Below are 14,913 nucleotides of genomic sequence, written 5' to 3'. Positions count from 1 at the left end.
TAGAGGTCCTCATTATTTGGTAGAAAATGATTCGCATATAGCTAAAAAATTTCATCATTTTCTTAAAATTTTTTATCCATCCACTTTACAACTTTCCGGTGTGTATTATCCTTTTAGTCCATTAGTAATACATATAATTATAAAAATTTCAGATTTATTTAGAAAAAACAAAAACAATTAAATTTTAAGGGAACCAATAAAGGCAATTGAATTTTTTTTTTTTTAAATATTGAAAACTCATTCCTTTTCTTTATTGTTTAGGTGCTATATTTGATCCTAAAATTAAAGTAGCAGGTTTAGAAAATGGTTTAGACACATTAACTGAAAATTTACAAAATGAAGCATATGCCAATCAACTAGGAGAGGTAAGAGAGTGTCTTGCAGATGTATATTTGCAATATGAAAACAGGTATGTGAACCAGCAAAGAGGCCAAATACTCAGGAAAGTTGCATAAGAAGAAACAAATGAAGACTTCGACTCTTGGAGTGCACTTAATAGGCCGAAGAGGACCTGAACCCGAAGCACAACCTCTTCTTCAGAAGCACCAACAACGAATATACTGTCCTCCATGCAGTCACAGAGTAATGAGCTTCAATAATATTTAGGAACCCTCGAAGTGTTACCAGCAAATCCACAACAAAGAGCCAACTTTGATGTCTTAGAATATTGGAAAATCAAAAAATATATTTTTCTGGTATTATCAAGACTTGCCTTGGATGTTTTCGCTGTTTCTGTCTCAACTCCCTCATCCCAACAAACATTTAATGCAAGTGGAAGAATTTTAAATGAAAGGAGGACCAAACTTTCACAAAAAATGATTGAAGTGCTCACATGTCTTCGAGATTGGGAACGGTCACGCCATCAGGATCAATACGAGGTTGTCGACGATACTTTAATAGAATAATTTCAATTTTGTAATATAGATGATACGGACGAGGGAGGTCCTAGTCAACCCCCAAATTAGTTGTTTTGTAAATTGTAAATTAATTGTCAATTATTGCACTCTTTTTTTCTTACCAAGTTTTTGTCGGCTTTTTCTTGGTAAGATTTTTAACAAGACAATAATTGTTGTAATTTCTTATTTTATTTTTTGATAAATGAATAAATCTAATTTTTCTTATATTACAATTTTAATGTATTAAAATTGAATTAATATTTGAAATGTTAACCAAAAAAAAAATTAATTGAATTGAATTATTGATATTTGAAAAGTTAAAAACAATTACGTAAAAGAAAAAAGAAAAAAAAAATTATGGGCTAATCTGACTCGCATCATAACCTGACAGGTTAGGGTTGACGGGTCGGGCCGGATCAGCTTTTATGGTCAAAAGACGGGCCTAATCCGGTCAGTCATTGTTAACGGGTTGGATTAGGCCCCGCCCACCAACCCCCATAACCCGCCACAAGTCGGGCCGGGCGGGTCATTTTTCCAGCACTGGACTGGTGAGACGGTCCATGCCTTGCTGCGAGTGATATGATGGGAAGATAAGCAAGGAAACGGCGTCGCACAACCACATCGACTCAACGTAAACGAAACGAAGGAACTTCTCTACGAGTCCTATTTCAGTTAGAGAGTACTGAATTAAAGAAGAATAGTAGACTAGATCGAAGTCCATCCTAAAATGGAGGACTTTTGGAAGAGAGCCAAAACCTTCGCGGAAGAAGCGGCGAAAAAATCACAAAGCATAACGACCTCAACGAAAATCGCCGATCTGGTGGCCGAGACTGCCAAGAAGTCTAAAGAACTGGCATTGGAAGCGTCTAAGAAAGCCGATGAGATCAAAACTGCGGCGCTCAAACAAGCCGATCAGATCCATATCAAGTCCATCACCGACATCATTCCTCCTCAGCTCTCTTCGTTGTCGTCCATTGCCACCTCATCATCCTCTTCTTCGGATCTCACCATCTCCGACTCTGAGCTACGGAAATTCGGTGTCACTGATGATTTGAAAGAGTTCGTTAGAGGACTTACTTCTAGTACATTCCAGAACTTTCCTATTCAAGGTAGGTGAAAAATAAAGTCACTAAAAGTTCAGTCCTTTTTTTTATTTTTTGTTTTAATTTTTCGGCATTGTGAGTATATAGATGAAGCTGAGACGTCTGATGTGCCTACCACGACTTCGAATGTGAGGAAGGATCTGACGGAGTGGCAGGAGAGACATGCTACGCTTGTTCTCGCCACTGTCAAGGTAATCTAAGATTTTTTTTTTTTTGAGAAATGTATATGTATTAATTTGATATTTTTGTACATCAGAGGTGGAATTTAGTTTAAAGTGGGGGACTAATTTTTATAATAATTAATTGCTGCAGGCAATCTCCAAGTTGAGATATGAATTATGCCCCCGTGTTATGAAAGAAAGGAAATTCTGGAAGATATATTTTACGCTTGTTAGCACTCATGTAGCTCCGTAAGTAACTTTTAATTTATCTAATTCTGTTTTGGCTTACAATACGTTAAAACTTTGCTTCATTGTGATCTTGGAAAAAAAGTGACTTTGACGGTGTCTTAGTGTAAACATTGTTGTTTATGAATTCTTGTTAGTAGAAGAGATTTGTTATTAGAATTGACGTCATTTTGTATTGTATCCAGAGAAGAAAGAAACCCGAAGACAATTTTAATAAGAATGATCTGTTAAATTTCTTCTCATCAATAGTATGTTCATGGGTAAACGTTGATTCATATGTGTTTGAATTTTGTGCAAAATAGTGTAGATCATTAGAAACTGAACATTTGGCATGGCAATATAGGTTAGACAATTGGAGTATAGTTAACTGTTTCCATTTAAAGCCAATATTTGTTGATTTCTTTGGTTTCCATAGCCCGCTTGTCAGAGCCCATGAGATAATGCAGTTTTTAATTTTTTGATTTCTCGGTTTGGGTATAGTGGAATAAAATCAAGATAAAAAAATTGAAACCTGAATAAGAATATTTATGTGATTTATATTTTAAGGCTTGTTTTAATTAAGCTTTATAGATGGAATTACTGAATCTTTAGAACATATGCTAATGAATAAGTGAGGTTCCTGTTGAATTGAGTTAGTTGGTAAAGGATCGCAAAATGTAAACTGGAATCGCAAAATGTAAACTGAAGTACAGAGGTGAATTTGGGAAGAAGACAGAATAATTCTCATTAACAAAAAAATACTGTAGCTTACAAATTTATAATACAAAAGGAAAGTAACTTCCAAAACTAACTATTTTTACATTACAGCTAGCTAAGTCAACCCAGTCAACCATTCTTAATATCCTAACATCCTCCTTTAAACAAAACCTCTACAACTTGTCACTACTTCCAGTAACCAATATTACCAACTATCCTAACATCCTCCCTTAAACAAAACATCTTTAACTTCTATTACTTGTGTGACCATTATCACTACTTTTGCCACATTATCAATCTGCTGCACCTTAGATCAATCAAGTAAATATCACCTAAAACCACCAATCCTTCTTGTCACCAACAAACCTGCAAAACTCCATGATAAAGAAGTGCAAGCACATTCCACCAGTAACCCTGCAAAATTTCATCATAAAGAAGTGCAAACAAAGCTCCACCAGAACTACAAACAAAATTCTACCAGAATTGCAAACAAAACTCCACCATATCCATCAGTAAAAAAAAATGACATCAATATTTAGCTGGTAAGAAGCCACTCAGGCAACTGCACCAACTCCAGTCACCTACATCATCTTCAGCAGACAAACTCAATTGTACACCAAACTTCACAGCTGCTAAGAAGCCACTCAGGCAACTGCACCAACTCCAGTCACCTACATCAATATTTAGCAGACAAACTCAATTGTACGCCAAACTTCACAGCTGCTAAGAAGCCACTCAGGCAACTGCACCAACTCCAGTCACCTACATCAATATTTAGCAGACAAACTCAATTGTACGCCAAACTTCACAGCTGCTAAGAAGCCACTCAGGCAACTGCACCAACTCCAGTCACCTACACTAATATTTAGCAGACAACCTCAATTGTACACCAAACTTCACAGTTGCTAAGAAGCCAAGTTAGTTGGTAAAGGGTCGCAAAATGTAAACTGAAGTACAGAGGTGAATTTGGGAAGAAGACAGAATAATTCTCATTAACAAAAAAAACTGTAGCTTACAAATTTATAATACAGAAGGAAGGGCAAAACAGTAACTTCCAAAACAAACTATTTTAACAGCTAGCTAAGTCAACCCAGTCAACCATTCTTAATATCCTTACAAATTGATGGAAATGTCTCTTTATCTTTGCTATACTTAAACTCAGGTATGAGAAGCAGTACATGGAGGAAATTAAGCTCAAAGCAAAGGAGATCAAGGATGACCAAGTGAAGCCAACTCCTGTAGTTGGAGATACTGATAAGTCAGAGGTGACGCGGAAGAGCTTGAAAAGTAAGACTTCATCCACTGAGCAGGACTTGGATACATTTCTTTTGGGAGATCTCGAAGATAGTGATGGGGGTCCAGGTATGTTCTTTTAACTCTGGGATGCATGGTCATGATCCATAAGCCAATGTGATCTCAGGTTCACCATTCAGATGGTTGCGACATGCTTTTCTCAATTCAAACTTTACCACCCTTGCCCTGGGTCTATCATGTGACCAAGCATTCAATTATTGCATAGTATAAGTATGTAATCTTTCTGCGCAATATAGCAGCTCTCCTGCAATGCAACTTGTCTGCACCTGACATATTCACTTTGAGCGATGTAGTTATGATGCGTCAATGTAGTCAATTGTCAGCTTTGATGACAACATAATGTATCAGTGCATTTTGAAATTTCCAGAATGGTATCGAGTTGTCAAAAAATTGAGCTGTTGAAATAAGAGATGGTGAAATGCCTGATTGAGTGGAAATTGAAATGCTTCAATGCCTTGCTTTCTTTTCTTTTTCTTTTTCAATTTTAATGCATTTAAAGATAAGTGTTGGACTCTCTTTGTGGCAATATATACAATAAGAAATTGAATGATGTAGCTCATTTGTTGAGCTCTTTGAACGTTCTTGTTATTTTCTATGCTAAACGAAGAACTTGGTGAATTGATAATGATATACATTTTCTAGTGATAAGCTGTTTTCTTTTTCTTCTGTGGTCCACAAGCAAAGCCCATAAAATAATGTTCATTCCTTGTCATTGGTGAACGTAGTTTGCTCAATTTTGGCTGGTTAACTTTATTGTGTTATCATTTTCAGTTGCTTTTATCAGCCTATGCACATTGTATACAGAAGTGATCTTCTGGTTTTACTTATTGCACAAATTTTTACATGTGGACTAGGGCAAGATCACGAATAAACTGCACCTGACAATTTATGTTTTATTGTCTTTGGTGTTTGATTTGGCAATTTTACAAGCTGTTGGCACATTGTCTTTCAGATGATGGTGATGCAAGCTTTGATGATGATTTTGACAAGATTGGCAATTCTGTAAGTTACCTTCTGATTTCCTTCCTGTCAGCATCCAATGTAGTACCTTCTGTTTTACTTTTCCCTATTTCTTTAAGAATCATTTGAGGTTTCACCAGAATTTGATTATCAATGACGGACATGATTAGTGTGCAGCACCTTGCCGGAGTAGTTATACCTAAATTAATTTGCATTTGTTTCATTTATGGCCATGTCCAGGATGTTGAGGATGAGAAGCGTCCCGAGAAGGCAGATGCTACTGAAAGCTAGAGTGCTGCCAGTAATTGATGAAGAGGACTGCAGATGAGAAACAAATGAACAGTTAATGCAGTATCCGAAAGTTTATGAGGGTGAACTTTGGTGGAGCCGTGGAGGTAGTAGAGGTTTGGTTTGCTGGAAAATATGCAGATGATATTTACTTTTGAGTAATTGTGTTAATGTTGACAGATTATATGGTGCCTATTTTTAGTTAAATAGAGGATGTTAGAATTTCAATGTGCCTTGTACAGCACAATGTATTTGTTAATTCAAAGTGTTTCATTGATTGTTTTAGAAATTTATTATCAAATGCTCTTATTTGATTTTGTTCTCAACATATAATGGAGGACTGGAACTTTATAGAACTGCTTATAACCTTATTGGACAATACTATTGAGGATGACAGGTAGGGAAGGTTAGTGGAGAAAAATATGCTACAATTCATCTTTAGGATGGGCGCGCAAACATTTGAACCCACTGAGGTATCCTTGAGCTAGCTCTGTACAATGATTCCGTATTACTGAAATTGAACATCTTGGAATATTACTGAAATTGAACATCTTGGAATATTTATCAACTTACTTGTTCTGCACAACGAATCATTTTCGAGCTAGTTATCAACATGTATTATTTTCTTAGAGGAGTTTAGATCCTATAATGTTTTATTATAGGGAGTTGTTATATTAATAGAAATGTATATCACCTAGAAGATTACTAGAAATGTTTAGAAAATGTGTTTGGTTGGTTCGAATAAATTGATGAATAATATGTTTGGTTGGGAGGATAAATGGGTGAGTATGTTAGATTACCAAATTGTCTTCTTTTTTAAATATTAATATAATATTATTTTTTTGAATCATTTCTTTTAACCTCTTACATTTGAAATTTTGCTAAAACACTTCACCTATATAAAATTTTAATTTGTAACAAAATCATCACCACTCACCCTAAGCCATTGTTAGGAGCCAACCACCACCGTCGGCTGCCACTGACAATCGACAAAATGATGCACGACTGGTCGTATATGGTTGATCATGCGTCGACAAAGCCATCTTCGGCCGTGAATCAAATATTCATGGCCGTTTCACGACCAGATCTATGGCTATTTCACAATTGTGAAACAGCGACCGTGAAACACCATAGAAACAGCTAGATTTGGTCGTTTCTAGCCATGGATCACACATCTATGGCTGAAAAGGCCTTATCGACTAGATCCCGTTGGTCGTGCACTATTACGACGGCTGACAGTGGTGGTCTTGGGTGATTGGAGGTATTTTGTTAACTTTAAAACTTTTTTGTGACTAGGGTGTTTTAACTAATTTATCAAAATATAGGGGGTTGGGTAATTGTTATTTGATAGACATTTGAGGGTAATTATACCCGAAATGATTTTTAATTAAGGGTAAAATATGTATAAAAATCAGATTATTCTAGTTATGTTTTAATCCTAGGAGTGGGGGAAGGAATTGGATTACTCCCCACTTTATCAACAATAAATACTATTTACAATAAAATATTTCTATAATATTTTATATTTGTAAATCAATTACTAGAATCTTATAAAATAAACGAATATTACTAATTGTCTTAGATCACCCTACTCCAAACGCACCCTAATAATTAGGTTAAACTAATTGAACAATGTAAACTATATGAGAGAGTTGATCTTCTGTTCACTCACGCGGCACTTGCTCTCATTGCACGCAGAGTCAGCGAGCTGGGAAACTGTGTTTATAATTTCCACTCTCGGTAAGCTGGTGATTTATAAATATAGGCACAAACAAAATAAGAAATAACGGAGCTATCCATTTGAATTAGTTCTTTTGACTGGAACGTTTCTAATTGCAAAGGAAAAGGTAAGTTTAAAAAATAAACACAATTTATATTTCTTTAGTAATACTCTGTAATCTCTATGTACTCATAACAAATTTTGATCTCAACTTAGATAAGTTATAAATAGAAATAAATTTAACATTGTAATAAGTTATAATTTTTCTAGGTCCGTCTTTAGGAACTTGCCTCTATATAATAATAATTATATATATATTACAAAAAATATATGTTATATTACATTAAAAGTTTAAGATGAAATAAAATATTTATCTAAAGTTATTTGGAACAATGATTTATGCTTTAAAGTTGTTACCATAGTTTTTATTTTATGGGTACATAATAAGCCGCTAGCATGAATACCTTCTTATTGAAGCAAAAAAATTTGTAGCTCTCAAGCATGTTCAGAGCTTCTTGGCATGAAATTTTTTGTATTTCCGTACTATTATCCTCAAGATTATATTATTTCCCTTCTTGTCTAATTCAAGTAATGATTTTTTTTTTTCAGTTAAAACATACACGACTTGTTGTTCATTTGGATAATTGAGAAAAATATTAACATCTATTTGATTAGGTTAGTCTAAGTTGTTGAATCTGGTCACTTAATTTTATAGTGACTCTTTGATAACTATTTTCATACTATTCTAATATTACTAAAACAATGAATTGAAATCCTAATACTACTAGAACATGAATTACAAAATAATAAATCAAAACAATAATTCTTGTAATTATACCTCTATTAAATTATAATTTTCTTGTAGTAATAAATTTAATTGGTCCGACGTTATGACTATTGTGAGATTATATATATATATAAAATTTGAAAAAAAAGTATATATAAATAATATCGCACGTAACATATATAATTAATTTTGATTTCAATTAATAATTTTCATATATGAGATGACAGAAGAATTGCATTTTTTTTTTTTTTTTTTATAACAAAGTACAAAAATTGTTTCGCTTTCACCTCTGATGTTCCCCTTCTCCTGTTACACTTTCCCGTCTCCTCCAAGCCCTTGTTTTGTTGTTGTATTAGGACTATGGTTCTTTCTTCCCGCTTAACCTCCGTATTGCCCTTCTCTTTTCGCTTAATCCCCGCCATATCCTCTTCTCTCTGCAGAGCTGCACACACCTTGCCTTCACCCTCACAACCCCCTCCTCTCCCGAAGAAAGTTCCTTTCACACTCTCTGCTCATGGACTCACTTGGCAAGACCCCTACCATTGGATGAGAAACACCAACGATCCTGATTTTATTAACTACCTCAACCAAGAAAACTCTTATGCTCAAGCTTTTATGGCTGAGACGCACAATTTGCAGCGTACTCTCTTCTCTGAGATGAAAAACAGAATGCCCGCCAAAATTTCAACTCCTCCTGAGCGTTGGGGACCTTGGTTTGTCCATTTTCTTCCCACCTCATTTCATGCTTTTTCCTAATTCACATCTATTTTTTTTAAATAAAAATTCTCGAATGTTAAATTATTTTTCTTTTCTTTGTAAATGGGAAGTGCTATCTACGGTACACAACATCATTTTACTAACAGTAACATAGAGCGTTGTGATTGTTATATGCTACCATTTTGGTGTTCTTACTGGTGGGTTAACAGTAGTGTTCGTTTGTGATTATGAAGTTCAAGTTTAGTTGATAGATATTGCACTCGAAAGTCCTGTTAACTGTCACTGTGATCAGACACGCTATTATTAGTGGAAAATGTATTTGGAATCAATGAATTGTTGTTTTATTACTACTGTATAGGTTATACTACCAGTACATACCAGAGGGGAAAGAGTACCCAGTTCTATGTAGGAGCTTGGAAAACGAGGAAAGTGGTTGGATGAAGACTATTCTTCGCAATGTGAGAGGACAATTTGGAAAGGAGGAGATTTTGCTTGATTGGAATGAAGTTGCTGAAAAATATGGTAGGTCTTGCTTCCTGGTATATATGACAATCCCTTCTAAATTGCTCAGTAATTATGTTGAGACGATGGAATGTAATGATCCTTCTTTACCAATTTTTGGTGGGTCTAAGAGGCAAAAAGAAATATATACCTCACCATAGCGGAGCTTCGGTAAATTACAATTCTTTTGGCTGTCTATATGCTAGTGTGAAAAAGTGTCATTTGGAGTTTTGAGTTGCTTAATTCTGTACATGGTGGTTATGCTATGTTGTTCATAAAGAATTTACTTTCCAAATGAAAGGAATTTTCTAAAGGGAAATGTAAATGGTCATGAGGAGAACCAAGTTGATAGCACTGACTATGTCCATGTTAATATACCCCAAAAATTGTTTCATACAACTCTTTCATTTGCACTTAGAAGTTTTGCAATGCTTGTACATGATAGTTGTGATTGAGTTTTATCATTTGTGATTTTAACTTTCCCTTGTGTGATTACTGTTTTAGGTTATGTTCATGTGGGTACATGTCGAGTTTCTCCAGACCACAATTTTCTAGCATACACGCTTGATACTTCTGGTTGTGAACGGTTCATGCTTCAAATTAAGGACCTCAGAAATGGATGTATGGTTCCAAGGTTACCAGCTCATGGAGTTGTCAGCTTGGCATGGGCTCAAGATAGCAAGACTCTCTTTTATACTATCTCGAATGAAAATCAACGGCCTTTCAGGCAAATTAATCTAAGCCGTGTTTGAAACTGTTTTCTTTAAGATGGGGATGTTTGCTCATCTACTTAATTGTTTATTTTTTTTACTTGCAGGGTCCACTGCACAAAGCTAGGTTTAGATAATACTGAGGATATCCCAGTATTTTCAGAAAGTGATTCCAACTTTTGTGTGGATATAACAAGCACCAAAGATGGCAAGTTCATAACTGTGAATTCAAACTCAAGGACTTCTTCCGAGGAAGGAATTTACCAATTCATTTTGTTGTGTCTGATTATAAGATAATTGTTTTGTTTTTGGGAGAGTTACATCCTATATTGTTCTTATTACAGGTATATGTGATAGATGCAAACAACCCATTAGGTGGCTTACATAAAGTACATAAGCGTGTTTCTGGAGTACAGTATTTTTTGGAACATCACTATGGTTTATTCTATATTCTCACAAATGCTCCTTTAAGTGAAAATGAGAGGTCACTGGGTGGAGATTACTACTTGGCTACATGCAGAGTTGAAGAAATGCACTCAGCTAACTGGCAGGTATCTTCATTTTTCTAATAGAACCTCTCTTTTTTTGTGCATATCCTTTTTCCTCGTTACATACTTCTTTTTTCTTCTCAGAATATCATTTTTCCAGGTGAAGATATCAGCGTACAAGATATGGACATTTTTAATGGACATTTGGTGCTCTTTCTTAATAAGAAAGGTGTCCCCATGATTTGTTCTATCAGTTTACCAATCAATTTTGATTGTAAGGTAATTGAATTATCTGCTTTATCACATTCTTACTTTCACAAAATCATCAAAAGCACCCTCTTACTATATTAGTGATAATTACACTGTTTTGTGTTGCATCTTATTGAAGTCTGTGATAATAGATTCATCACCAGGTATGAAATGAAAAGTAATGATGATTTAGCAAAGAAAGACTGGGATTTCTTTTGAATGGGCATGTTATGGAATTATTTTTTTCTTGCATATAATTGTGCATCATAAGATAAGATGTATGTTTTTCTCCCTTTGTATGCAGTGTACCAAAATAGCTAAAAATGAAAAAATATTGCCGCCTTTAGTTTTACATAAATAAACATATTTGTTATTCATTTAATGTGTCCTGAGTTGTTATGCAGCATCAGATGGAGCTTGAGAATCTTAATCCATGGTTTTTTCCTCTGCCATCATATTCATGTAGCGTTCTTCCTGGTTCAAACCATGATTTCATGAGCTCTGTATACCGTGCAGTGCTTTCATCTCCAGTGGTATAACTTCTAATAAACTTATTAGATTGAAAGTGCTTATACTTTGTGTGTTGGAGCTTTATCTCTCTTACTTTCTAGCAGTTAGTTTTATCACTGAAATAGTTGGAAATGGCCAGGCACTACCACCTACTGCCTGGCCATTGATGCTCATTCCTAGATTTTTACAGTATTCAAACTTTTAACTTTGATTCTGAAAAAAGAGAAAAATCGACATTTATTTGATTTCTTGAGGTTCCTCTAATCTTTTTCTGGAATGTACAGATGCCTGATGTGATTGTTGACTACAACATGTTGAGACAAACATTCTCAATTGTTCAGCAAGAGGAAGTCAGTGGTGCTTCTGGTAATGCTGGATTATTTTCTACTGCAAGTGAGCTAGACACCACAGAACATATTGACTAACATAACTACGAGGCTGAAAATTAACAAAATATCGGATTGCAGAAATGGAAGACCTTTTCCAGTGCCTATTGTTGTGAGACGAGGGAAGTTGTCTCCCATGATGGTGTTAAGGTTGCATTGACCATTTTGTTCTCAAAAAAATCCTGGCAGAGGGGTCAGTCTCCTGGACTCTTACAAGCCTATGGAGCATATGGAGAAGTTCTGGATAAAAGTTGGTCCGCAGACCGCTTGAGTTTACTTGATCGTGGTTGGGTGGTGGCATTTGCTGATGTTAGGTTGGTTGATTGGGTTTTCTTTATTATTATATTTCTCATGACCAATGTGGCAATGATAATCTGAATACACTTCGTAATTTTCAAATCTTTTATGTAAGTTGAAAAAATGAAACTACCTGCATGTTATCAATAATTCAAGACTTTTGAAACCAAGTCTGCAGGTTTAGTACTTTTGTTTTCCTATTTGTATGATGTTTTGGTTATATATCTTTTATTGTCATCATCTATATTTAGTGTGATTTCACTTAATATATAGCTTAATTGCTTTGTTTAATCTAGTACATCAAATACCCTTCAGTCACTTATCGTCTTCGTTGAAATATAAAATGTCCTTGGTGGTACTTTTGAGATATTTATATTTCAAATGACTTTTTTTTTTTTTTTTTTTTTTTGTGGCCAGGGGTGGTGGTGGGGCTGATTCTTCATGGCATGAATTTGGAAGTGGATTATATAAAAGAAATTCTATTGATGACTTCATATCATGTGGCAACTACCTGGTTAATGAGGGCTATGTTTGTCGAGATCGACTTGGTGCCATTGGATATAGTGCGGGATGTCTACTTGTGGGGGCAGCAATAAACATGTTCCCAAAATTGTTTAGTGCTACCATTTTGAAGGTGAGACATTAATGTAACATAAAATATGGTGTTTCTCAATTTGAGAGTGTTTTATTTGCCTCATAAATGGATCTAGTTCTATGATTTTTGCTATAATTTATACTTGGCAAAGAATAAAGAAATACAAATGATCTGAACTCACTTATTTTTCTCTATGATGATAGAAACAAAATGGATGGTATCTACTATGGCTAATTTTAGCAATTAGTATTTCGTGTGCAGTTAAAAGTTGAAATCTTGTCACTGACGTTTGGTTAATGTTTATTTCAGGTTCCATTTCTTGATATCTGCACCACATTGTTGGATCCCAGTTTACCTCTCACCACACTTGACTATGAAGAATTTGGAAACCCTCAGATACAATCCCAATTTGAGTGCATTCGAAGTTATTCTCCTTATGATAACATTACTTGTGGTGTTTGCTATCCTTCAATGCTTGTTACAGCATCATTTCATGACTCAAGGCAATTACACATCTTGTGTTTTCTATTGTTAGCATTTACTTGCTCGTATATATCTTACCTTGCATATGTACATTGTATCGACTAACTTATACTGGTAGAATATAAAATTCTTCTCAGAGTTGGAGTATGGGAAGCTGCCAAATGGGTGGCCAAAGTACGGGAAAGAACTTGTTCTGCTTGTTCTCAGTCAGTAATTCTGAAGACAAATATGCATGGAGGACATTTTGGAGAAGGTGGCCGATATAGTCAGTGCGAGGAAACGGCTTATGATTATGCTTTTCTGATGAAAGTTATGGGGGGTTACAGCAATGACAAATAAATGAAGGTGGTTGTGGGAATGGCGTCTCAAAAAGAGAGTTGAAAATCAAGACTCTGAGGGTTATGTAAGTGATTCATTATTATTTTTATTTTTTAACCATGTTAGTAACTGAATTTGCAGCGCATGAGAGCCTTTGTGGTAACAGTTGTGGAACATCTTTTTCTCCTCTCTGCGATTGCAACTCCAACTATACGAGTTTATGGTTTTGGGAAGGGGGAAAGACTGATGATTAATGGCTCCTACCTCATTTACTTTTAGTATCATGAAAATCAAATATTGAAACAATCAGTGATTAATTTCTATCTAGTTATTTATAACTGCTACTATATTGAGTTGACTTCGGACATTCTGAATTTAACTGCAATATTGCGGATGTATGTTAAATTAATTGAATTATACACGTATAAATGCACATATAAGTACATTTCAAATGATATTTTTTATTTTAAAAATCTATTTTATGTAAATAAAGAATATCTTTATTAATTTCTAAATATAAAGAACAATTTTTTTATTTAAATTTAATGGAATTTTTAAATTTAATGAAGATGTTTTTTATTTTTAAGAAAAAGATATAATAGGAGATAAAATTAATAAATAAAATGTTTAAAAACTTGGAGTTTATTAATTAAAATTAGAATAAAGAGTAAAATTTAACTCTTTATATGTAAAGAGTAAAACTCTTTTTTAATTTATATTTAAAAAAATAAAGAGCATGTTGGACTCTTATTTTTATGAATAAATATTTTATAATAAAGAATTTGGATCATATAAATAGTCTTTTAGAGATACTCTAAGTGAGTTAATTAAATAATTTAATTTAGTTATACATATAACTCAAAACATGTTTAGATAGTAATAAAATGTTTAAATAATGTTTTCAAGTCTACAATATTTGTTTCCAGAAGCTACCTTCTCTTCAAGATCATTGTTTTAAAACCTGGATCGGAGGGTAATCCGTTTTGCTGCCTAGGTCACAGGTCAACCGGTCCAATCGATGACATCAACGACAATTTTATTTTTAAAAATTATTATTAATCCCTTAAATTTTAATAAATTACGAAAATTTCCCTTAAAAAGTTTAAATTAGTCCATAAAAATTTTATTTATTTAAAAAATACCCCCAAAAAATTACTAATTAATCCATAAACTTTTGACATATCTCCAAAACATCCCTATAAAATTAATTAACCCTTAAAAATTTTGAAATATTACAGAGAAGCTACCGGGTCCCGGTCCAGTTTTTAAAATAGAGTTCAAGATACCAATTTTTTAGGAAAAGACAAAAAAGGGGACGATAGGTTGCCAAAAAGGGGACGGTCGATTGTTCTTATTTGTTAACATGCTCTTAATTATTTTTTTATATTTTATATTTGAAAAACTTTTTTTCTTCTTTAAATCCTTTTGTTAAAAATTGTAATATCTCGAGATTTAAACTTTTATTTTATACATAAGTAAAAGATAAAT

The 14,913-nt window shown here is 34.1% G+C and overlaps 2 protein-coding genes across 2 annotated transcripts; both read left to right on the top strand.

Annotated features, from left to right (window-relative positions):
* Positions 1-1,446: 1,446 nt before the first annotated feature.
* On the top strand, positions 1,447-5,953 carry LOC116105673. The gene is made up of 6 exons (XM_031392089.1): positions 1,447-2,005; positions 2,087-2,190; positions 2,312-2,409; positions 4,265-4,464; positions 5,369-5,418; positions 5,617-5,953. The coding sequence occupies exons 1-6, from the start codon at positions 1,624-1,626 to the stop codon at positions 5,665-5,667; spliced, it is 885 nt and encodes a 294-aa protein (XP_031247949.1). The 5' UTR covers positions 1,447-1,623; the 3' UTR covers positions 5,668-5,953.
* A 2,491-nt stretch (positions 5,954-8,444) lies between these two features.
* Positions 8,445-13,778, top strand: LOC116105666 (protease 2-like). Its single transcript, XM_031392079.1, is given in 11 exon segments — positions 8,445-8,884; positions 9,247-9,410; positions 9,894-10,116; positions 10,207-10,351; positions 10,444-10,650; positions 10,732-10,866; positions 11,241-11,369; positions 11,631-12,046; positions 12,447-12,663; positions 12,934-13,127; positions 13,245-13,778. Coding segments are annotated over 11 exon segments (2,385 nt in total). The 5' UTR covers positions 8,445-8,531; the 3' UTR covers positions 13,447-13,778.
* The last annotated feature ends 1,135 nt before the right edge of the window (positions 13,779-14,913 follow it).

The sequence above is a fragment of the Pistacia vera genome, unplaced genomic scaffold (assembly GCF_008641045.1).
Source record: "Pistacia vera cultivar Batoury unplaced genomic scaffold, PisVer_v2 Contig1169, whole genome shotgun sequence".
Lineage (NCBI taxonomy): Eukaryota > Viridiplantae > Streptophyta > Magnoliopsida > Sapindales > Anacardiaceae > Pistacia > Pistacia vera.
Note: the sequence above shows the minus strand (reverse complement) of the source record. Positions and strands in the feature narration are given on the sequence as shown.